General features: G+C 40.7%; 2 protein-coding genes across 6 annotated transcripts in view; one reads left to right on the plus strand and one right to left on the minus strand.

Annotated features, from left to right (window-relative positions):
• Positions 1 to 3,300, plus strand: part of LOC117440155 (FERM domain-containing protein 5-like) — a 76,711-nt gene extending 73,411 nt beyond the window's left edge. For all 3 annotated transcript variants that reach the window (XM_034076446.2, XM_071207154.1, XM_071207160.1), the window contains one exon: positions 864 to 3,300. In XM_034076446.2, coding sequence (XP_033932337.1) covers positions 864 to 1,450 — 587 coding nt within the window. In that variant the 3' untranslated portion in view covers positions 1,451 to 3,300. The remainder of the gene's footprint in view (positions 1 to 863) is intronic.
• Positions 3,301 to 13,832: 10,532 nt separating this feature from the next.
• Positions 13,833 to 23,635, minus strand: LOC117465850 (WD repeat-containing protein 76-like). 3 transcript variants are annotated; one of them, XM_034108915.1, is made up of 15 exons: positions 23,459 to 23,635; positions 23,120 to 23,205; positions 22,970 to 23,035; positions 22,743 to 22,835; positions 21,834 to 21,892; positions 21,336 to 21,453; positions 21,083 to 21,184; positions 20,802 to 20,842; positions 20,507 to 20,660; positions 15,785 to 15,943; positions 15,532 to 15,644; positions 15,354 to 15,452; positions 14,893 to 15,045; positions 14,753 to 14,806; positions 13,833 to 14,661 (listed from the first exon to the last, which is right to left on the minus strand). In XM_034108915.1, exons 2-15 carry the CDS (start codon positions 23,177 to 23,179, stop codon positions 14,406 to 14,408), a joined length of 1,527 nt encoding a protein of 508 aa, XP_033964806.1. In that variant the 5' UTR covers positions 23,180 to 23,205; positions 23,459 to 23,635; the 3' UTR covers positions 13,833 to 14,405. The 3 variants fall into 3 exon arrangements, with proteins under 3 accessions (XP_033964806.1, XP_033964815.1, XP_033964798.1); XM_034108924.1 differs by having other exon boundaries at positions 21,083 to 21,169; positions 23,120 to 23,266; XM_034108907.1 differs by having other exon boundaries at positions 23,120 to 23,266.
• Positions 23,636 to 24,370: the final 735 nt, after the last annotated feature.

A 24,370-nucleotide genomic window follows, 5' to 3' on the forward strand; every position in this document is an offset into this window, starting at 1 on the left:
AGAGAGAGGAGGCTGTTTCAAGAGCGGAGAGAATAAAGAATAGAATTACATCAGTAAGTTAGTCTCTGTGTGTTAGCTCCACTGGAACCATGGTGAAGTGTCTGATCCGGATCAAGACCAAGGTGAACGTTCACCTGCGCATGGTCAACCACTGTTATCGAGATATGAATGTGCGCGTGCTGTCTCTGGGACCCAGGCTCTTGGGTAAAGTTCTGGGGGTCTTCCCGCTCGTCCCTGCCCTCCCGGGGGATTCCTCCTCCTCGGGCTCTGCTCCCGGGTCAGGACAGAGCTCCAGGACGCCCTCCAGGCTCGCTGTCCCTCCACAACTCCATGGCTGCCACAGGCCAGCTAACGGTGCAGGTAACAAGAAGAAATGGTTTAGTCTTACAGGATTATTGAGTGCTGCCCTTTTGGGGTTCTTCTTGTGGGTTCAAGGTGGAGAACTTCCTTGAAGAGAAGTTAACTAAATACTTCAGGGTTAAGCTCTGGATTTAAGGAAGCAAGTTGTAAGTATTTCAAAAGGACAACGAGGATAGCATCCATCACTGGAGCAAAAAACTAATATTGGTCCACTTCTACAAATACAAATGATAAAATAAAAGGCACAGTGTAGGAAATATTCCCAGCAAGCCAGGCTGAATGGATCTCTGCTTTAGCACTTGCGCCAGAATCGCTATTTTAAACCTCCTCTTTTACAGGTGTTCCTTTACATAGTCACACATTTGCTGCAGGGGCTTGTAGAACTTATACATTTCCCATAAACCGTATAAAGGCTGATGCCAGAATCTGTGTTTGAATGTGTTCTGCAACAATACCTCCCAGGTATTAAACATGTCCGACTCATTAACTTCCTTTGTGTTCAGGTCTGGAGTCCCTCCGAGACAGCGCCCACTCCACACCCGTGCGCTCCGTCTCCCATGGCGACTCCTTCATGTCTTCTCGAGGCAGCATGATGGACAGCAGCGAGGCGAGCACGTCGGCAGTCATCTCCGACGAGGCGTACAGCCCCTCAGACAGCATGCTCTCCACACCTGTGGCCGAACACGGGATGGAGAACCCTCTGAACCGCCACCTCAACGGGGCGCCGCGCAGCGTGGAGGACAAGGAGTCAGAGGCCGGAACGTCGAAGGAGGGGCAGACCGCGGAGTTTTCATCCGGCAGGCGAGCGCCGCGTTTGGTGAAGAGCAGGCCGGCCCCACCCAGCGACGCGGAGGAGCTGAACAAGTTCATCCTGAGCGTGCTGCGGCTGTTCCTGGTCACCATCGGGCTGCTGTTCGCCCTGCTGCTGCTGCTCATCATGCTCACAGAGTCAGACCTGGACATTGCCTTCCTGAGAGACATCCGCAAGACGCCTGAATTCCAGCAGTTCCACTTTGAATACTTTTGCCCTCTGCGGCGCTGGTTCGCCTGTAAGCTACGATGGATGGGAAGTTTCCTCATCAGCAAGTGAAGCAGAGACTGAAGGACAAAACACAGGCCTGCACTGATGGAGGCGGGACATTTAATAGAGGGAGGAGAGGGGGGGAGGGAAAAGGAAAAGAATAGCAGCCCTTTTCCCAATATCAACCCAGCTACTCTTATAAGGGAGTTACTGTCACAAGCCAAGGACTGTCCCCTGAAGAGCCTTGTTTATTATATCTGACCATCACTGCGAGGAAAGAAAATCACATTTTACTTTGGAAATTCAGGTCATTTCAAGGTATTTTATTTTTACACAAAGCCACAGTAACAGGGTTTCATTTAAAACACTGAACGTCTGACAGACTTCACTCATTCAACCACAGATATAGTTGCCTTTATTTTTCTATTCATTTGTATCCTGCAACATTATTGTGAGACAGATTGACCTTTTGTGTTTGGGAGTGTGTTGGTAACCTGAGAGTTTGAGTGAAGTTTTTAGAGCCAGTCTAGCTCATCTTATTTATATATTTTAAAGCCAACCTTCATTAAGCTAGAATTTATAATTGTCACTGATCATTTAACCTTCTGTTTTGACTTGTATCTGGGGGTTAGAGAAAGTGTGAAATGGAAAACCTTGCAGCACTTACTGAATGTAGATCAATCCTGAGTTAAATAATATTTGCAAAGAGTATGATATGAAATACTAGCAGTAGCTATTTCACCCAGGAGTGACGTTGGTGCTGGTGATAATGTAAAGTAATAATGTGTCTAGTTTGTGGTCAGACGTCCAATAACGGTGTGCTCATGTTACCATTTCTGTCCAGCCACGAGAGCACCGATAACATTATCGTTCTATGACTATGATTTAAAGACAATTTGTAAGGATTTAAATAAGTATTGGAGGTGGTAGGTTGACTGATTTTATAAAATAGCAGCAAAAATAATAGCTACAATCAACTTCTGTGTGAAAGAAACAGTCGTCACGTTGCTGTAGTTCCTTTACAGTAGTTGTGAGCTAGCGCTGTAGTGATAGTGAAATGTTTGGGTTAGTTCTTTGACTCCCTCACTCTGTAGAAGGAGTTTATCTTGATGTGCAATACTTTACACATTCATAAATAAAGAGTCTTTACATTTAGGGTAACTTTGTTTTACCTTTGTAAAAAAAAAGTGCTTTCCCCCCCCAGTATACGGTCAAGAGAGCTTATTTTTAGTTCATGTCGAGTGAGGGGTCAATTAACTTTGTTTAGCCATTGCTTCGTTCAAATGTATGCGTTTATCTGTAAAAGCTGAATATGTTTAAGTCATGTTTCCATTTGTGTACAAACTCATGTCTCGTTAACACAGATTTCCTCACAGTGGCTTTTAATGGACTTGAAGCATTATTTTTTACTGTGGATGTATAGTTATCAACACTTACATGAGAGCCTAAGATAAGTCAAGTTTACGTCCTACTGCTATCCTCATCATCGCACCTACCAAAGAAACCTCTGTTGTCTGATATTTGTCCGTTTGCACCAACAGATGGGAACTCTGATATCCTCTCCTTCTCCAGCCTTATTACGTATGTGTTATGTCACAAACTGCTTATTTACAGCCCAGAGCAATCTACAGCTTTATTTAAAACCTTACAGTTAACTAATGGTCCTTTCAACAAGTGGTAAATGATAGACTGGTGTATTATACCCTAATACAATAATGTTGTAGCTATGCAACAAGATCAATGGTTTAGGATATGCAGGCAGTACAGTATTAATATTCAAATATTTCACAAAAAGATCCACAGGTTGGTAGTTAACACAAAATCTGTGCTTTGAGAATCCCTGTAGTATTAAATACATGGCTTTAAATGTTGATTTTATTTTTGTACAGTATATGACATATTAAAATTAAGGAAAATTTGGGGAAGTAGTATTAATTATGTGTTTTGGGTGAGTTTGACAGAAATATTGACTAATATATATAATAGAACACGTTTTTTGTTCAGCCTTTATTAGTTATTTATGTGTTTTCTTTAACTCAGAAGGTGCTCGCTGGTGTTTGATTGGTGAAAGGCAAGTCGAGGCAGAACATGTGTTTTTACTGCGTATCATTTGTACTTTAAGGTCTCATTTTATGTTCATGTGTATGAAAAACTTAATTTGAGCAATAAATATAACAGATAATATAATGATCAACAACCATGAAACTGCAAATGTATACTGCTATTGGAAATGTGTTTTGAATCCCCTCAGTAGGTGACCAGCCTGTAGATGCATGTGTGAGGGAATGATGCCCACTGTTCATGATGACACAGACGTAGGTAACGTATTCATGTAAATCCTGTCTGATCGTTGCCTAATCACTGCTCTTCCTTGACTCATTCTAGAGAAACAGAGTAGATGCAAATATGATTGTGAAAGTATGTGTAAATGAACTGACAAAAAACTAATTGTTTCTTGACTATGAAAAGGATTTAGCAAAATGGAAGTAGAGCGATTTGTATTTTTAGCTCATTTAAAAACAGCAGAAGTAGCATAGTCTACCTGAATATTTTTTTATTGTAACGCAGTTTAATACATTGATTTTTTATTGTTTTTGCTTAAATGTTTAAAAGAACTTGAACTAACAAAGGGGCCCTTTGACAGGCAACGCTAGTATTTATTTACCCGAGTCATGTAAACAGGAACAAGGCGTCTGATGTGGTTTAACTGTAAGTTTCCTTCCTGTACCGTGTTCCTGCACATGGAAATGTCTATGTAAGCATGTGTTCTGCATTTATTACCTCCAAACAAGGCTGCTCATTTCCAATCACTGAAATAAGACTGGTGTAATTTATTTTTGAATAAATGTAATATGTTCTTGAAATCTGTCAGCTAGTGTATGGGATTAGATTTGTATCAACAAGATAAAGCAACACTTTCTCAGAATAAAGCAAAACTATGAGTTTAAAAGAAAAAAAACCGAAGTCAACCAAATTTCAAAGATAAAACTATAAGTTGCAAACAAATCATTGTGTAATCATGTAAACTATAAGTATTTTTTCTTTGTTTTAACATAGGTTTTTGTTTGCAGTTGTTTCTTCTTTCTCAATGATCAGACTTTAGCTCTCGCTGCAGCTTTCTCTTTTGCGCTCCCTCATTTTTTGTTTGAGATTTTGACACAAACATCCCAGGTGGGCGGGACTTTTAGGAGTGTGTCCCCATTGGCTACTCAGCTTTTGAGTGACAGCCCACTACACCACAGATCATACAGTGCAACTCATGCAGCAAACTCCGGAGTCTACTCGGCCACGTTAGTGTTGGTGTCTCCTGAGGAGTTTTCATGAACATATCGGACTTATCTTATGGATTGCTGTTCATTATACTTGTGATGTGTAGTTCATACTTTATTCCAACTTTAAATATTTTAATACCTGAACACACTGCTGCGGTTAAATCATTTCCCAATTTGGGATTGATTGGAAGTGTTTATTTTATAGATTAAAAAAACACATCTATGTATTTTCAAGCTAAAGGTGATGCACAATATAAACTGTATACTATTATTTTTCAAAGACATGTTACATTTCAAAAGCAAATATTGCTATGTTTAGGACAAACAATTAAAGACTGCTTTAATTAAAAACAAAACAAATTGTACAATATAAAAGTGGCAGATTTGCTTTATTAAACAGACCAGACCTAGGCTGCATACCAACACAATTAGGAACATGCTCACATCTTACTATGTTGGTCTGAAGAATTCATACACAATGGATAACAACAGTGTTGTCTCATTCTATATCCTGTGAGAAAATTATATATATTTAGCATTAAAAATTCGACATACTATTCCTGAGGAAGATATGAATGGAATCTAACATTTTCATGTAGAATAAAGACAAAAGAGTGATTATACAAATTTACATTTATTGAAATTTGAACCAGAAGATGAAGTCTCAAAGAATGTTTTAAATAAAAGGACAAACAAAAAGGTGGATAATAATAAAATCTATTAAATGTATATGTAAAGATATTTGGTCAAATGAAATGACACTGAGCTAGTGATAACAACAACGCCCAGCGTGGATGAAGATGGTGCAGGTCTTTCTTCATGCCCCCCCTCCATGCTGTCCCCTCAGAGGAAGTGGGAAAACGGGATAAGACTCTGGACACCACGCTGTCTCAATGATCCACACTGTTAATATGAGAGGAAAATAAATGTTTTAGGAAATGAAAAATATGAAGTTAACAAATAAAACACAGCTCAGGGGCAGTCATGGACGGTAGGTTTTCCTACAAAGTTAAGTCAGCCTCTATTGATTTTCATATCAAATTAGCGTGTTAATAAAATAAGCTATCATGGCTTATACTTGCATATCTAAACAGAATCATGAAAGCCTGTTGGTAGAGTCAGGCACACGAGTCCGTTTGAGTGTGTGCGCCGGTGTCTGAACGCTCACTCACTGCTAGCTATGTAGCTAACTGTTAGGCTACTTAGCTTGCATTGTTATGGATCTAAAGGTAGCAAAAGCTAACTTTCATAGCACAGCTTTACTTCTCACTTACCACACTAAAGTGCACTTTCCCTCCTCACCTCATACCTCAAAGACCGTACCTACAGGGTAACTTGGAGAGGGTCCGAGTCCGACCCTTGTCAATTAACTACAGGGGTCCCTCAGGGCTCTGTTCTTGGTCCTCTCCTCTTCTCCCTGTACACAAACTTGCTCGGATCTGTCATTAGCCCGCATGGTTTTTCATACCACTGCTACGCTGACGACACCCAATTAATTCTGTCCTTTCCCCGCTCAGAGACCCAGGTCGTCGCACGCATCTCTGCTTGTTTAGCTGACATCTCTCAGTGGATGTCCGCTCAACCTTGACAAAACTGAACTGCTTTTCCTTCCGGGAAAAGATTGTCCCACTCTTGACCTAACAATCAACATCGGCACCTCTGTTGTTTCCCCGACCCAGACTGCAAGGAATCTGGGTGTGATCCTAGATAACAACCTGTCCTTCACTGCAAATATCGCTGCTACAACCCGTTGCTAGTGTTGCACGGTGTACCGATACTTGAAAGGTACCGCGATACCCTGCCGTTAAAAACGGTACGATTCCTCCGTTTCATTAGTATCGGTACTTTAAGAATGACGGGGAAAAGTACTCCTGTGAAAAAGCGCCGTTTTAATAAGAGCCGTGTGTGTTCAGCGCTCTGCTTCCACTCCCTGCACTGCAGCCGTGCCTGCAGTCCCGCTCCTCTCAAGCACGTTCTAAGTCCCTCCCCTCTCTCTCGTGCATGCGGCCACGCGCTAGCTGCCAGTGAGAAAACAAGAAGCATGGCCGCTGCGCCTCGGCTTGTTGACAAAAAAGACGCCAGAAGTCTGTGAACGGGCCGTTCAGGTGTTCAGAGCAGAGCTCCCTGTCGGAGCGGCAGAGCGTGATGTGCACTGAAAAGTTTTTCTGTCGCAATATTATCGTTGAGCAAACATAACTAGCAAACTAGCATCACTATCTGCTAACGTTAGCTTTAGCCTTCGTTTTCTATTCGTTTTTTTCATAGGCTATAAACGGAGGTGGTATAAGTATATATCTTGTACTTGAGTAAAAGTAGAAGTACCCAGGTCTTGTACTTGAGTTAAAGTAGAAGTACCAGAATGTAGGAACAATCCTGCAATCAAAATGTTCCTCAAATAAAAGTACAAAAGTATTATCATCAAAATATAGTTAAAGTAGCGACAGTAAAAGTAGAAGTACTCAGGTCTTGTACTAGAAGCACCAGAGTGTAGGAATACTCTGTTACAGTAAAAGTACTGCATTCAAAATGTTCCTCAAGTGAAAGTAGGAAAGTATTCTCATCAAAATATAGTGAAAGACAGTGAAAGTAGTCGTTGTGCAGATTGGTCCATTTCAGAATAATATATGATATGTTTTATAATGATTGATCATGAAAGTGTTCTCAAAGCTGGTAAAGGTGCAGCTAGTCTGAAGTACTTTGTAGACTGCAGGGTAGCTGGTGGATTTACTCCAGGTGGAACTAAAGTCTGATTCAACACTTGATTAGATTTCACATCATTCATCTGTGAAGTAACTAAAGGGATTAAATACATGTAGTGGAGGAAAGTACACCATGTACCTCTGAACTGTTGTGCAGTAGAAGTACACCATTATTTCTGAACTGTAGTGGATTAGAAGTACAAAGTAGCAAAAGAAACATTGAAATACTTAAATAAAGTACAAGTATCTCAAAATTGTACCCAAGTAGTACTTGAGTTTATGAACTTAGTTACTTTACACCAGTGGCTATAAAGATAGAAAGACTAAGCCTTGCACAGAGGCATGAAAATACATTTTCAAAATGCTCAACAGTGCTGCCAAAATGTTAAACTCACTGCTACACAATTAAAATAAATGCTTTTATATATATTTATATTAGATGTGACTCTTTGGCATTTCTGTTCTTAGTAACACTGCTGCTTTAGTTGTTCTGACTGCTAAAATCATCTGTTATTCCTAATTTTAAAGCCGATATTCCGTGTTTCCCTTTTTTTAAGAAAAGCATCGAAAAAGAATCGGAATCGCAATTCTTGACTTGGTATCGGTATCGAAACCAAAATGTTGGTATCGTGACAACACTACCCGTTGCTGCAGATACATGCTTTACAACATCAGGAAGATACGTCCCCAGAAAGCGACGCAGCTTCTGGTCCAGGCTTTCATCACCTCACGCCTAGACTACTGCAACTCCCTCCTGGCTGGTCTACCTGCATGTGCCATCCGACCTCTGCAGCTCATCCAGAATGCAGCGGCTCGTCTGGTCTCCAACCTTCCTAAATGTTCCCACACCACGCCGCTCCTCCGCTCCCTTCACTGGCTTCCGGTAACTGCTAGAATTCACTTCAAGACACTGGTACTTGCGTACCATGCTGCAAATGGATCTGGCCCTTCCTACATCCAGGACATGGTTAAACTGTACACCCCAGCGCGTGCTCTACGCTCTGCATCAGCCAAACGACTCGCTGCACCCTCGCTGTGAGGGGGACCCAAGTTCCCATCAGCAAAAACACGTGGGTTTGCTATCCTGGCTCCAAAATGGTGGAATGAGCTCCCCATTGACATCAGGACGGCAGAAAGCTTACACACCTTCCGGCGCAGACTGAAAACTCATCTCTTTCGACTCCACTTCGAGCGATAGAATTACTAACAAAGCACTTATATACTAATAAAGGACTGGCTTATCTATAGCCAGTTGAGTAGCACTTGAAATACTTAGCTCTATGAAACCTGATGTACTTATATGATTCTGTTTTCTTCAAGGTTGTGTCTTCCTGGTCGAATGTACTTATTGTAAGTCGCTTTGGATAAAAGCGTCAGCTAAATGCAATGTAATGTAAAGAAACAGACCGTATAGTACAGCACAAACAACACAAATGATCAATACTTGCATATTGTGAGGGAGCGGATCACATGAGTGACTGACTCCGCCACTGACAGCCGGCACACACAACACATCAAACATTTCGGGGAAAAGACGGAGGCGCATCACTTCCGTGTTTTAAATTCCTGCTATGAACCTTGCAATTATTTAATTTACGTTTGTTAATTATGGGGAATGATTATATTAAGAGGTGGTTAACCTGTTTATGTTTGGGTCGGATTATGTTGAAATGTGGTTTGGAGTGTAATGGTTGTCAGTCACCTGTTGACGGTAAGCCTGGTGGGAGGGGCTACGGGTTAATAAGGGACGGGGTTGGCCCTGGAAGGGGGACTCGGGGAATGTTGCAGAGAAGGCAACAGCTGGGACGTGTTCGAGAGATCATTGCAGAGAAGGCAACAGCTGAACACGTTTACTCTCCGGGAGTGATGGACGGTCTGATTTGGACGTTTATTTGTTTTGTTTAAGTTGTGCTGGTTCGTTATTTTATGTTTTGCTGATATAAATAAAGTTTTGGAGCTTACCCAACCGACTAAGCCAGTGTTTTCGGATGGACAATTAGAACCCCGTCACACATATTTTCACTTGTAGTATTATAATAATTGAAATGCTGGTTCTTCTGGGGTCTGACCTAATTAATTAATATTATTTATTATCTTATTGCATGTATGGATAATTTGTTCTGTGTTTGGGATAAGTGGAAAGAAGGGGGTACATATTAGTTTGGTTAGGTACATGTATATGTATCTATCTCAGATAGAAGATATGATTGGAGACGACCAGCCAATAAGAATGGACCTTCTCGAGTTCTCCGATTGGTTGGTTTTGTGGCACATTTGTAACGCTGTGCCAACTTGAGTGAGCACTCAGGCAAACTTGAGCGCGCACAGGGTGGAGAGGTTGAGCGAGGGAGATAGAGCGCGTGCAGCGGTCTACTTGCACACAGAGCAGGAGTTTGTGAGACGGCTTAGAGTCAATTGTGCTTGCAAAATATATTTTTCTGTGCTCAAAAATGTTAAAGTGCATGCTCAATAACATTTCCTATGCTCAAAATGTTTCACTGCGTGTTTAGGATAGAGGCACAAAAATAACGCCATATACCACAAGTAACAGTCGCCCAAGTTCGCAAAGTCTTTGCCTGATATAATCATGTCTGCTCTTTCTTGAACCATTGAGATCAAACAGGTGCTGTCCAAACTGCAACAGAAGTTTGTCGTTTTGTATGATCTGAGTGACCTCATCAAAGTTCATGCAAGACATTACCTCCTTCAAGCCATCACTCACCTCACGTGCAATTGCAGTTTTAAGGGCACATCTTGATCGAACCCACTCTTTCCCAATGCTGGGTTCATCACCAGTTTCTTTTTTCGCTGGGCAGATTTTCATATGCGTCCACAATGTTTTTTTGGCATATAGTCCTTGACAGTGAAAACAATGCACAAAGTCAATGGCACGTCTACATTCGCGTGGTCTGTAACAGGCCTGCAGCTCTCCAGCTCCCTCCCTCACAACATTGGCATTATGGGCAAAGTTCCCACGGCTTCTGATTATGCTCAACTGTTTTCGTCTTTCTTTTGAATTTTTTGGATGTTGGAATGCAATCGCAACATCTGGTACATTCCCATGTACAGCTTCCAGGTGTCGTGCTATTTTGGTTGTTGGATGGAAGCAATAGAGACAGTAATTCCTCTTGTTATATACACGGTGAGATTCAGAGTTAGATGGGGGCAAAACTCGGATTGAGTCTTCATCGATTCTGCTTTTTTTGTTGTTTGAGTTTTTCTTTAGTGGACTGGGGGATGTAATCTTTCTTTTCCTTTGTGTGTCCCAGTTATTTTTCTTAGAAGAACAATTTGGTTTGGCTGGAGATAAAGGGGGATGTCGCAGAGATGGCAGGGGCTTTTTTGGAGTAAACGGTATGTCTTCTTCTAGCTCAGAAGAATCTTCTGCAGTGCTGTATACATTACTGTATTTTATCCAATAGAGCAGTTTTCCATTATTTAAATGTGGTCTATTTAACAACAACAGTGTAATACATATATAGAGATACAGCGACCTTGGGTCTCATGAAAGGCGCTATATTAATCCAAGCTATTATTATTATAGAGATACAGTATCGGACACCAACATGATTGTTGAGACGCACATGAAAAATTGACAAATGTCGTGATTTACTGTGTATACAAGTGACTCTGTGCAAATCAATATTTTTCAATGCACTCAAATATTTTTTCATATAAATGTAATAAGTAACCATACAAATATATTTCTCTATTTGGATAAATGTAGAAGAAATCCACAAATGCATTTATTTAAAGGTATTTTAAATCTATCAAAAACATATTAAGATGCCGTTTCATTTATAAACAAACTGTTGAACCGGCATTTACAGACGTCTTGTATGAACTTCACTGCATTTGTGTGCACGTTTTTTTAGACTGTTCTGACGTAGATGGATTCACAAATGTATGGATAGAAGAATGCTAAGACAATTTCACCAAACGTTATTGATTGGCTGTGTACAACTGACACGAGCACTGCTTCCATCTGTACATGTATAACATACAAAAATGTAAAAACGAACCTTTATTCTGATCAATATAGTGCAATATATATCTCTCACATGAGAAAGTGATGTAAGCAAGGAGACAGAGTAGCAAAATACAAAGCGCCCTGGGACGACCTCACTAGTCTTCTTACCTGGAGTATGTTCATGGAAGACAGAAAGGCTTGGTTCTGTCTAATGTTCTCCAGACGCTCCAGTTCATATGCTGAAAGTCCTTCATCTCCATCCTGTGTTACACAAAGACACAGCACTGACATTTTACATAAAACATTCAGTTTTTGTAGGAGCTGAGAATGTAGAGACATGTAGTGAATAAAAGCACAATTAACATGATAAACTGAGCAGGGTAGTTCATACTTACAGATGTACAATCCTCTTTAATGTCCTCTCTGTTCCTCAGGCTTTTGTTTTTGATGTCTGGAGTTGTTTTCTATAAGCAAAATATGGGCATATTAACAGAAACCAAACAAACATACTAAATTATACTAAATGTTATTAAGAAAGTGTCTCCTACCCTTTTCTTGCTGTGTGTATTCACTGATGGCGGTGAGTCCTTGAAGCGTATAGGAGGCATGGCTTTTCTTCGTGCAGATCGTCGGACTGCTCCATCGAGAACCGGAGGGGTCATTTTCTACAAGGTGTACACAATTAATGTAATAGACTGGAAAATAATAAAACAAATGCACACATTTTAGCGAAATTCAAATACTTTCAAATGTTTGCCTTAACACGTGTAACACCAACCATTGACTTCTATGCATAGAAAAGCTAACACAGATACAATGCTGAGTAACCTCATGTTAATTAAACCAGATAAAAAACGTCAACTACTCACCTGTATTTTCAAAACAAGTACGCGTTTTGTTGTCATTTTAGTGCACTTGTAGCAATTAGAATGAACTATTTATGCAAAGAAAAACTCCCAAAATGCTATTTCTAAGCAGCCTACAGCTGTTATGTGAGAGATTAAATAGGACATTTCGCGCCACATGCTATAAATGTTTTTTAACGTGCTCTGCCTCTCTGTGGAGTAGCATGAAGCTGCAGCGTCGGAGACATGGTTGAAAGCCTTTTTTGACGGATGTGGGCGGTGTCCGTCAAACAAAAAACGTAGAGCCAATCAGGAACTGAGCATTTAGACCAACTTCCTTTTCAATCAAACTCACTTCCTTTTCAATGATACTCTCACACACATAACTATTCTTATGCACACACCCTATCATTCTGTTTTATACACATACCTATAGTCATTACCATGAACTATTATTACCTCTTATATATAAGAGGTAATAATAGTTCATGTGTCTTATATATAAGCTATTATTCGGCCTTTCATTCACTGCTATTCTGTTTTACATATGACTATTGTTATTAACATGAAATACTATTCCCTCTTATAAAGGTTATTATTCTGTTTTACATACATTGTTTACCGATTACACACATACTACTATCCTCTTTCACATACACTATTATAATGTTCTGTTAGATTCTAGTTGTTTGTGAAAGACGAGAGTGGTGTGTGTACGAGAGTATGATGGTGCGTTTAAGAGATTTTGTTCTTGTGTGTGAGAGAGAATAGTTATTCATGTATGATAGTAAATGAAGGAAGGAATGACAGTAGCCTACGTTAAAGACGGTATGATGCTGTGTGTGGAAGAGTCTGGTGGTGTACATGTGAGATTCTGATATTGTTTGTAAGACCAAGTATGAGTTGTGAGCTAGACGGCCTCTCATAACAATGTCTAAAGAGACTCGATGTGTATGAGACTCAATACTCGCTGCCGCTGGTTGTACTTTTGCGGGCATCCAATTCTGTAGCGATGTTGCAAAAACAACTATGGGTCCTAGGAGTGCGGTCCTGAAACTGCAGTCTCCGACGCTGCAGCTTCATACTATTGTCTCTGTGTTGTGAAACAGAATCCTAGCAGCTCTTTGGCTATTGTTCACGCGTCATCAGAAAAAGGGGGCGGGTCTATGTTGTCAATATTAGCCATCGTTAGAATTTGATTGACATCTAATCCCTTGCCTCGGTCTTTAACTTCCACAGAACTGATGTCAGATGTGGGCAATAGCAGACGATAAAAAAAAAATACTGAACTTCTCAGACTAAGTTAAAAGTGCTTTCAGTGAAAGTAAGCAGATAAATGAGGCAGCACGGAGCCAATACATAAACAGAAATGTACCTCCAAACAAGGCTGCACATTTCCAATCACTGAAATAAGACTGGTGTAATTTATTTATGAATAAATGTAATCTATTCTTGAAATCTGTCAGCTAGTGCAGCTTCAAGTTTGATCTAAAATTCACGGCAGAAACAAACCTCCAAAATCAGTGCCTTCACAAGCAATGTGCATGAGTGAAAACAAAAGACTTCTTAGTCACAATGCTGCCATCTTAAGGTGACGATGATACTATCACTAATGAAATTAGGAGCATTCATTCAAAATGTCTGGTAAAAAAAGAAAATCTCAATCTTTATTGATACAGCAGCCACAAGAGAAAATAAAATATGTAAAGGACACAATCAATTTTACAGCAAGTACATTTACAAACAGAACATTATACAAATATTTCAAAATGTGCAATTGTCTACCTACAGTGCAATGTATGATGCGATGTATGATTGTAGGATTTTTCTAATTGATTAACAAAAAAAACAACTAACCTCAAAGTGAACAGGTATTCCTAAATTAAATTGCAATCCAAACTAAATTCAGTCCAGCCTTCAGGACACTGCTGCTCACTCACAATCTGCCAGCAGCAGAGTTTGAACAGTCTCGCAAACTTACTAGATGATTTAAGATGACTTGTGTGCAAAGTTAAAACATAATATAACATGAACCTGTGACTATAGGTGTGTTTTGCAACTGCATTTACTGTGAGAACTAGGACAAACATATGGATCTACAGAGGGGATTAAACTTGTTCCAAACACTGAGATATCCCTCTATACTGAACGAGTATAAATGGACGTAAACATTTCGTATGGTCTTGCTACCTAACTGCAAGCAAACAGGTTTTATGGTCGCATATTCTGGTTTTCATCTCAGTCGGTGAATACGTGCAGGCGTCCTGAACTGTTGCCCCCCAGTAAGGCGTTCCTCGTGGGGTGGAAGGCGGTGACGGACTGCACCGTCTTCAGGTTCTCGTCATCTTTGAAGCAGTGCAGGGGTTTGCCGCTTTCGTGGAAAACCTCCACCCTCCGAGGATTGGACAGGCTCCCCACCACAAAGCAATCTTCTTGTTTGGGGTCCCACACTGCTGAAAGTTTACTCAGCCAGCGGCCTGTGCGCATGTTGTGTCTGAAAATGAAGATTGATAAAACAGGTTGTGAGTGTGTCACCATAACACAGATCTCAGAACAATGAAAGCAGTGGGTCATAGTGGATGTACCCGATGGATGTCAGCAAGGGAGACTCTGCAGTCATTGCAGATGTGTCATATATTCTGTCAAAAGAGATCAGGATGGACATTGAGCTGAGATTGAAAAGCAAAGTTTAACATAATTATTTCAAGTACTGAGTCGGCTTCACCTTATGTGGTTATCCAGACAGGTTGTGAGAACTCTGTTTCCTGTTCGAGGGGAGAAATAAGCGCTGGATATGCTTAAAGAGTGGCCCTGCAGCGTGGAGACTGCCTGACTGTGATTCTTCTTCAGGCATCTGCTGTCGTAAATACTCACTACACTGCAGGCAAAACATAAAATCAGTACAATGTTGAGTATCTTCATTCATCCCGACGAGGGGAAATGTACATTGGTCCATCAAAAGTGAAGAGCCATGCATAAAATATTATATAAATATATAAATTACAAAAATACACATACAAATAACCAGTATTTTAAATAAGTGTAGGAATAAAGTAGTATGAAAGCAATAGAGTAGTGTAATCGCAACTTTCCCCTCTGTGGGACGAATCAGGGTATTCTGAGTCTGATAAAACAAAGAGAAATGTGGATGGAATGATTCTAATATGGGGTATAAAATGTTTATACCTGTGTTCTGCAACAGCAAAGTACTGCTTCTGTAAAGGATGTACGCTAACACAACGCAGAGTCTTGGGGTCCAAAGAGTGGAGGGACTCGTGGGAGTTTCTGCAGAGAATTTAAATAGCAGTGTAACAAGTTTCTGAAACATCATTCATAAAACATAATTTCAACAAGTACCCCTTACCCTGGGGTGCGCCTATCGACGATGGCGACTTCTCCATTCCAGTTCCCAACCAATAGTGTCGAACAGTCATGTGACAGGAAGTCAAATGTTCTCAGGTCATCTTCAATAAACACCTACAGTAGAACAATATGCAAACAGATTTACATCAGCGTCATGAGGCGGTACTGATATTTGCAGCTCTTTCCGACCTATGGATGTATGAGGTTTACCTCACAATCTTTACAATACGAGTTTCAATTAGATATCATCTCACCTCATCAAAGACAGCCTTCTCGACATCCATGCAGCGCAGAGATCCGTCGTAGCTGAGGCTCAGCAGGTGGGTGGGCTGAACTCTGGAAAACGCCAAGCAGCTCACAGGACGAGTGTGGGGCCTGAAGAGTAGCACACCATCATCCCCCCAATCCCCCCCCTGAGGGAGCGAACACAGGCAGGAAAAGGAGTTTTTCATATTATATAAAAGAGTTATACATTTTGTCCATCTTCTAACATCCTGTGGAGTTCAAAGGTTCAAATGCTTTATTGTCTTATGCACAGCTACAGTGTAGATATGGCAATGGACATCTTAAGTCCCAGGCTCCTCCAACAATGCAACATAAATATATAAGACATAAAACAAATACAGTCCCCTCCAGAACTATTGGAACAGCGAGGCCGATTGCTTTCTTTTTTCTGTACACTGAAACGATTAGGTTTGACAGCTTTTCATTCCAGGTATTTACATCCAGATCTGTTAAACAACTGAGAAGATAGCACTTTTTGCTTTAACCCACCCATTTTTCATGTGAGTGTGGATCCTTCTGAGCGAGTAAAGGACGAGCAAACTACGACGGCAAAACGTCTCCCCATGCACACCATCAGAGCGCAGCTTCCTGAATGCTGGCTTCATAACCAAACACCTAGCTTAATTATCCCGACGAAAACCTGTGCTCACAGCAGCAGTGAGTCAGGCAGGCAGTAGCATAGCTTTGTATCAACATATCCATCCATCCATCTTCTCCCGCTCATCCGTGGTCGGGTCGCGGAGGTAGCAGTTCCAGCAGAGCCCCAAACTTTCCTTTCCCTGGCCACATCCTGGGGGATTCCAAGGCACTCCCAGGCCATCGAAGAGATACAATCCCTCCACCTGGTCCTAGGTCTACCCCTCGGTCCCCTCAATCAAGGTTTATTTATATAGCCCAATATCACAAATGTTACATTTGTCTCAGTGGACTTCACAGTTTGTACAGAATATCAGTATGACAATACGACACCCTCTGTCCTTAGACCCTCACATCGTACAAGGAAAAACTTCCAGAGAAAACCCACAGTTTAAAGGGAAAAATGGGAGAAACCTCAGGGAGAGCAACAGATGAGGAGAGTAGAGACCCCCTCACCCCATCCTCCTGCAGCACCTCCCACAGTAACTCCCTGGGAACCCGGTCATAAGCCTTCTCCAAATCTACAAAACACATGTAGACCGGATAAGCGTACTCCCAGACTTCCTCCAGGAGGGTATACGACGAAGCAGGATTTTCGCTTAGCCGGCTAAATTCAGGGGAAACTCCGGCTTTCCGGTCCTACGAAGCTGGTTCTCTTTTTAGCAGGCTAGATCTCCATGGTAACTTATGCTTAGCGGCTAACCTGGTCCGGACCAGGTTAGGTTGCAGGCTAAGAGCTCAACTCAGTGAAAGCACCGCCTGCTGACCAATCAGAGCTCAGTGTGCGGAGTTTAAAGCGATCAAGTCATATTACAGGAGAAAGGAAATACAGAAAAGCTGCCGTTGCAGGAAAGACGGCCGGCAAAAATCACCGACTGTGTGAACGTGAACATGAATAGAATATCACCTCCATCTTCAGAGCAATCTGACTATTATAACATTAGCGTTAAGAAAGCTTACTTAAATATCGGCCACAACATAAGTAACCGGATCAGAGTAACATTAAGTACAGTCCGCGGCATATCACATCATAATGTATCATATATCTCCTTATCTGAGTCAGCTGAGCCGTATCTGGCCGTGCAACACTCACTGTGTCACATACTGTATGCAGAAGTATTATTTTAAGCAACACATTAAGTTGACGAAACACTCGAGACAAATGTAATTGAAGTCAGATCGTGTTTTAGACGGGCAGTGATATCATAAACCTATTAATGTACGCATTCAAACACTTTTTCTTTTACCAGCTGTATTCACCTTGCAGGTGCAGCTCTGTGGCTTTTATCCTGGATAAAGTGTTTAAGTCATGGATGTTTAAAGTTTAACTTCTTCATTTTTGACTAGTATTAAAGTTCACTTTTCATTCAGGAAGTATGACGCTGCGCTGTCAGTGCGCTTCTCCATGTTTGTGATTGGTCGAATGCTCCAGATACCACCCCTTTCATGTGAACGCGCACCTAACTAGATAGGACACGGCTGGCTTGAGCGATCCACTTGATAACCAGCGTCGTAGTACAGTTTAGCGAGAGCGCGTATGTTTTGGATTAGGCCAACCGGCTAACTCAAACATATCCAGGTTAGGTTGAACCAGCTTCGTAGTATAGGCCCCAGGATCCTTGCGAGAGTAAAAAGCTGATCTGTTGTTCCACGACCAGAATATGAAACTTTTATTTCCAAAATCTCACGATAAATACATTTTTGAAGTTTGTAAAGGAAAGAAGACAGCTCTCCCTCGCCACTCTGCTGTTCCCCTCCCTCCGCTGAAATTATGAATGTAAGGCGTATAGTAATCATAGATAACACGGCAGGGGTTTCAAATAAACAAAGTCTTGGCTTTCAGAATATTAAACTTGTTTCAGCAAATTCAGATGATAAATACAACGTTGAAGCTTGTAACGGCATAATTACAAGCGGAGAACGGAGTAACTTGACGTCACAGCAGGCATAACAACAGCCGGTGTTTCTCGTGAGTGTTTTCCCCGGGGAACAAACACAATACACACAAACGCAAAAATACACACACACACACACACACACACACACTTCCCCCAGACCAGTAATCCAAACGAAAATATCTTCCGTCCATACTATTTTGATCATTTGCTCCGCTAATCAATCAAATCGATGGATTCCAGAGATTTTTCTCAAAAATTATGACTCCGAAACAGTCAGTGGGCACCACTTAACAGCCAATCAGAATGAGAATATGTTTCACATGTGACTTATTCAAATTGCGAGTGATTGATGGAGGTTGTTTAGGAGAAAAAGTTTGGGAAGAAAAAGTATGAGAGAGGCCCTCGAAAAAGGAAATTGTTGAGGGAAAAGGAGTTTTGAGACAAGCAGCTATTACAAAAAATGCCGAAGCTTACAGGTTATTTTAAACCTGTAGGCCAGGATGAGGAGGAAGGACAGATGAGTTCTGTACCGAGCGGTAGCGGTGCCGGCCGCGGGGCCTCGGAGCCAAGTAGGCCGTCTGGTTCTGATAGCGATGGAGTAGCGGGAGAGGAAAAACAGACAGGAGGGATGTTGGAGGAGATGGAGAGAACGACGAGGACTTGCTACGTGGAGGGGAGCCAACTGCAACCGGACAAATACATGAGGGAGGCCCGATACGTCACTCATCTGGAGGAGAGGACCAGGGGCGCAGAGCAGAGCGGAGAAGTGCGATCACAGAGACTGCAGAGGCAAATCAAATGACTTTGATTTGTTGTTTAAATAGGGGGCCTACAAAACCAACCAACAAAAAATCAGCCCCAGGGCCTGATGGCAGGTTAAGGCGGGCCTGCACGTAAGGTCTCTCTCTCGCTCGCTTGGGCCACACATACACACACCCTCCCGGTCCTCCCAATAGCCAGTCGGTGCCTGCCGGTGAGCGTGGAAGTGTGGTCTGTTGCAAGCGGGCAGCAGGAGCGGGGCTGTCAGCATCAGCTTGTAGATGGTATTTTAAACTCGATGCGCTCTGAAACTACGGGGCGGCCGAGGAAAAAAAATACACATGCGTTAATCACGTTAAAATAATTAGTGGCGTTAATTTTTTTTTTCGTTAACTTGACAGCCCTAATAACCTATAATCATTCTGACATCAGAAAACGATAAAGCTTTCCTTTCATGATTAGGGATTTTTGGCGACGCTCATATTTTCAGTGTTTTCCGTTTTCTCTGTAGTATTTATTGGTTTGTTATATTCAGATTAGGGCTGCTCGATTATGGCAAAAATCATAATCACGATTATTTTGATCAATAATTGATATCACGATTATTAAAAACAATTATCCATTTACTTTGAAAACATACATTTCTTGAAAAATGTTGGACAGTATATTTTTAACAGTTGATTACCCTGAACTGTAAGTATAATTCAACTGAAAACACATTAAAAGATTTTTTAAAGATTAAACTACGATTAATTGCACAGCCCTAGTTCAGATATGAATAATAGAAACTAGAACTAAATGTTCCATGTGTGTGTCCTCGCTGCTTGTTCACACACACACACAATAAGAATCCTTATCGGAGCTTCTGCTGTGTATACCGCTGCGTCCGTGCGCTGTGACTCATGCGCTCTCTACATTTCATTTATATTTCAAAGGTTCATTATTACAGTTTTATTTTATATTTTATGTGAAGCACAACGTACCATGCTGTTATAATAAAGCTCTTTATCAGCCTTTGAAACTCAACCCATTTTGGGAGGGGAAACAAATAATATATATTTATAATCATAATGTATCATAAACATGCAACGATTAGTCGACTAATCGCTTAATCTACGACTATTGGTCGACTAGAAAAATCTTTAGTCGAGGGCAGCCCTACTTGTTTCAATACAAAATATAAGGTTTGATAAATAGAGTGGGAATTGTTGTTATTATAAGTTGTTTTACAAAGTAGTTTTGTATGTTCACTGATATTGGTATTGACCGCCAGTTTTCTGGAATTGTGACCTTCCTAGTTAGGAGTCAGATCTTCCCAGGTGATCTTGGGATGACCTCCTGCCCTCTATTGATTACATACAAATGTATAATATATTTGAGAACAGAGGAAAAGCGCACCAACTTCCAGAGTCCTAGATGTCCCCCCATGTCTCCGGTGGCCATCAGCAGGCTGCTGGTGCAGGGGTGGAAGGCTGCAGAGAAGACGCGCTCCTTCACCACTTTGGCCACGGTGTCCTCAGTTATCCTCATGATCTTAAGGGCAGAGCCATACCTGCGTGAAAAGATAGATTTTTTTTGTTGCCTGTATGAACCTTGTGTTGAATGAATGAATGTTTGATTCTAAAACGATGGCTAAAGGGAAACTAATATAAACTAAGGGATGGTACAGAAAGATCAGAATTTTAAATCTTACTCTTTCAGCTTAAGGTCCATCTTTCTTTCTGTCGTCGAATCCTATAAAAAGAAACATTCATTAAAGACGGATAAGCACAAAATAATAATATCACAATACAAAAATTCTAGACTACATATCTCAATAGACATCTCCAAATATTTTAAAGTGTAAATGCTATTCTGCCTTTTGATGGCACACATCAACAGCACTGTGTTTCTTTATGGATGTGAGAAAGAATCAAATGAAGGAACCAACAAATATATAGAAACACCGCAATAGAGAGGAAAGGAGAGTCTTACCTCGGAGCAGAGCTCCAGAAGTTTTGATGGCAGCTTGCTTCCCTGCTCCATGTTGACTGGATTCATGGGCAGAGGGCCAGCAGGATGCTTGATCGACAAATACTTTAAAGCAAGTTAAAAAAACTCAAGTGAACAACAGCAAGAAATCATTTAAAACAAAAAGCAGCAAGAAGAGGAATCCATGGAGAGACAGAGCAGCAGAGTGGCATGAAGTGAAGCATGATACATTATAACGTTGTTTACATGTAGCTACCGGTGTATAGGTCAGCCTCCTACTGGGTTCAGGAGGAAGGGTCAGGGTCTCTGCCTTAATGTTTAGGAGACGAAGGGATTTCCGAGCTGGCAGGACTTCCTTTACAGCAGCATGTGACCTAACAACACAGAGAGGGAGCATTACAGTCACATCTATCATCTTTTTAGCACTCCAGTGATGTCAAAATGCACATTTTCTAATCAACAAGTAATTAATGATCAGTGGTATGAAATTAAGAAAGAAAGCAAATGCTGTTGTTTGAAAATATGTAAAGCTATATAACAATATCTTTAATTAATGACAACTAGCTATCAAGTTGTAACCAATGAAGGAACAAGTTGTACGTATCATTTACACTTCCTACTCTTTCCTACAGTATGCTTGTTTAAATCCGAGTTCAAAAGTTCCCAGACATATTAAAACAGCAGCATGAGGCATGATAAACACATCTGAAGTCATGCCCACACAATCATTTTCTTTAGAAATCACTGATCATACCTCATCAGACCTCTCTGCGATGGCTTTGGACGCGTACACTGTTTCAACTCCTCCATTGCCTTTTGATAAAGAAACAATTAATAGAATTTAGACCTGTGCTTTTTGCATGAGACCACAAGAGAAATAAAACACAGGAACACCATTGAGAAATGACTTTATCCAGATTCAAACAAAAAACAAACTAACTTCTGTCCCTACTATTTATTGTATGAATGCAAACATATCCAAGTAATTTAGACTGTTGAGGGGATGTGATGTAGTACAGAAATGAGTATGAGAAATTAAAAGCTGCACTTTTGACAACATCTTACTATTTAATGTAACTTTATACATTACAATACATTACACTTGTATCTTATACACAGTGTTTTTTGATGCATCAGTACATAATATATCCTCTTTTATTCATTACTGTACAACTAATATTCTTCTGTTTGACTTTTAGTTGATTCCCCTGATAGCTGCCACTGGTAGTTTCATGAAATGGGATTCAGACTATATTTTCGACATGTCAGCCCATGGGGCTAGGGTGCTTCTCAATATGCTAAATTGAGTCCATCATGGAGGTTTAATTGCACCTCGAGGAGATGATGGAGCTTTGTGCAAGAAAACAAAGGACTATAAGTCTGTGTGTCGGTAAGTAGCTTGATGTATAAGTGCAGCACCTCCACATGGTTTGAAGCAAGTCATACTATGTAACTGATGTCACTTAAAACTGTTGCTATAGAACCAAGGATTTCTCATTTGATCCTGAAGTTCCCCACAGTGATAAATAAAGGTTCATCTTGTCTTATTTGGCAGCATCTGGCTCCTACGTCCTCATATCTCTCACATGAGAAAGTGATGTAAGCAAGGAGACAGAGTAGCAAAATACAAAGCACCCTGGGACGACTTCACTAGTCTTCTTACCTGGAGTATGTTCATGGAAGACAGAAAGGCTTGGTTCTGTCTAATGTTCTCCAGACGCTCCAGTTCATATGCTGAAAGTCCTTCATCTCCATCCTGTGTTACACAAAGACACAGCACTGACATTTTACAAAACACATTCAGTTTCTGTAGGAGCTGAGAATGTAGAGACATGTAGTGAATAAAAGCACAATGAACATGATAAACTGAGCAGGGTAGTTCATACTTACAGATGTACAATCCTCTTTAATGTCCTCTCTGTTCCTCTGGCTTTTGTTTTTGATGTCTGGAGTTTTCTATAAGCAAAATATGGGCATATTAACAGAAACCAAACAAACATACTAAATGATACTAAATGTTATTAAGAAAGTGTCTCCTACCCTTTTTTTGCTGTGTGTATTCACTGATGGCGGTGAGTCCTTGAAGCGTATAGGAGGCATGGCTTTTCTTCGTGCAGATCGTCGGACTGCTCAATCGAGAACCGGAGGGGTCATTTTTTACAAGGTGTACACAATTAATGTAATAGACTGGAAAATAATAAAAACAAATGTACACATTTTAGCGAAATTCAAATACTTTCAAATGTTTGCCTCAACATGCTTGCTCTACTCTCTTTTAAGTACGTTTAACAACCAACCCTTGACTTTTATACATAGAAAAGCTAATATGGTGAGTAACCTCATGTTAATTTAACCGGATAAAAAACGTCAACTACTCACCTGTAATTTCACAACAAGTAGGCCTACGCGTTTTGTTGGTATTGTAGTGTAGTTGAACTTTTTATGCGAAGAAAAACTCCCAAAATGCTATTTCTAAGAAGCCTACAGGTGTAAACTAAAGAGGACATTTAGCGCCACATGCTAGAAATGTTTTGTAACTTGCTCTGCCTCTCTGTTGTGAAAAAGAATCCTAGCAGCTCTTTGGCTAGAGTTCACGCGTCATCAGAAAAGGGGGCGGGTCTATGTTGTCAATGGGCAGCGTTACAATTTGATTGACATCTCATCCCTTGCTTCGGTCTTTAACTTCCACAGAACAAGTGATGTCGCCGCCCTTCGTCAGATGTGGGCAATAGCAGACAGGAAGATGATAAGAAAATACTGAACTTCTCAGACTTAAGTGAAAAATGCTTGTGCTTTCAGTGAATGTAAGCAGATAAATGAGGCAGCACGGAGCCAATACATAAACAGATGGAAGTGAATGATAAATAAGACGTGGCTCGGTGTAATTAATATAAATAGCAGATGAAATGTCAATAAAGGAAATGGCACATAAACAAATAAAATGTGATCTCATTAAAGGGAGATAACAATCTTATATAAAGTAGATTTATAAAGCCAATAAACGAGAAAATTCTTGTATTTAAAAGAAATGTGAGCACAATTTTAATATTCAATGCAAACATTCCTGCAAACACAGAGAAATGTAATCCATAATAAGGCAATTATATAATGAACTACACATAAGGTCAAGGGGGAAATGGTTTATTAATAAACCGTGTAAAAAATGGTAACAAACAGTTGCTTGTCTTTTGCGCAGACTCCCTAATGTACGTGACCATCTCTAATCTTTGTTCATCGCAGCAGATCGGAGAAGCAGCCTGTTCTCGTCTTTGAAAACATTCAGATTTTTAC

This window comes from Pseudochaenichthys georgianus, chromosome 3 (assembly GCF_902827115.2).
Source record: "Pseudochaenichthys georgianus chromosome 3, fPseGeo1.2, whole genome shotgun sequence".
Taxonomy (NCBI): domain Eukaryota; kingdom Metazoa; phylum Chordata; class Actinopteri; order Perciformes; family Channichthyidae; genus Pseudochaenichthys; species Pseudochaenichthys georgianus.

Coding starts and splice junctions, on each gene's coding strand:
- LOC117465850 (XM_034108915.1), bottom strand. CDS start 23,179: ATGCCTCCTATACGCTTCAAGGACTCACCGCCATCAGTGAATACACAC. Junction 21,454..21,833: donor TCGCAGAGAGGTCTGATGAG/GTATGATCAGTG, acceptor CTGTGTTGTTAG/GTCACATGCTGCTGTAAAGG. Junction 15,944..20,506: donor ATCTAGGACTCTGGAAGTTG/GTGCGCTTTTCC, acceptor TCGCTCCCTCAG/GGGGGGGATTGGGGGGATGA.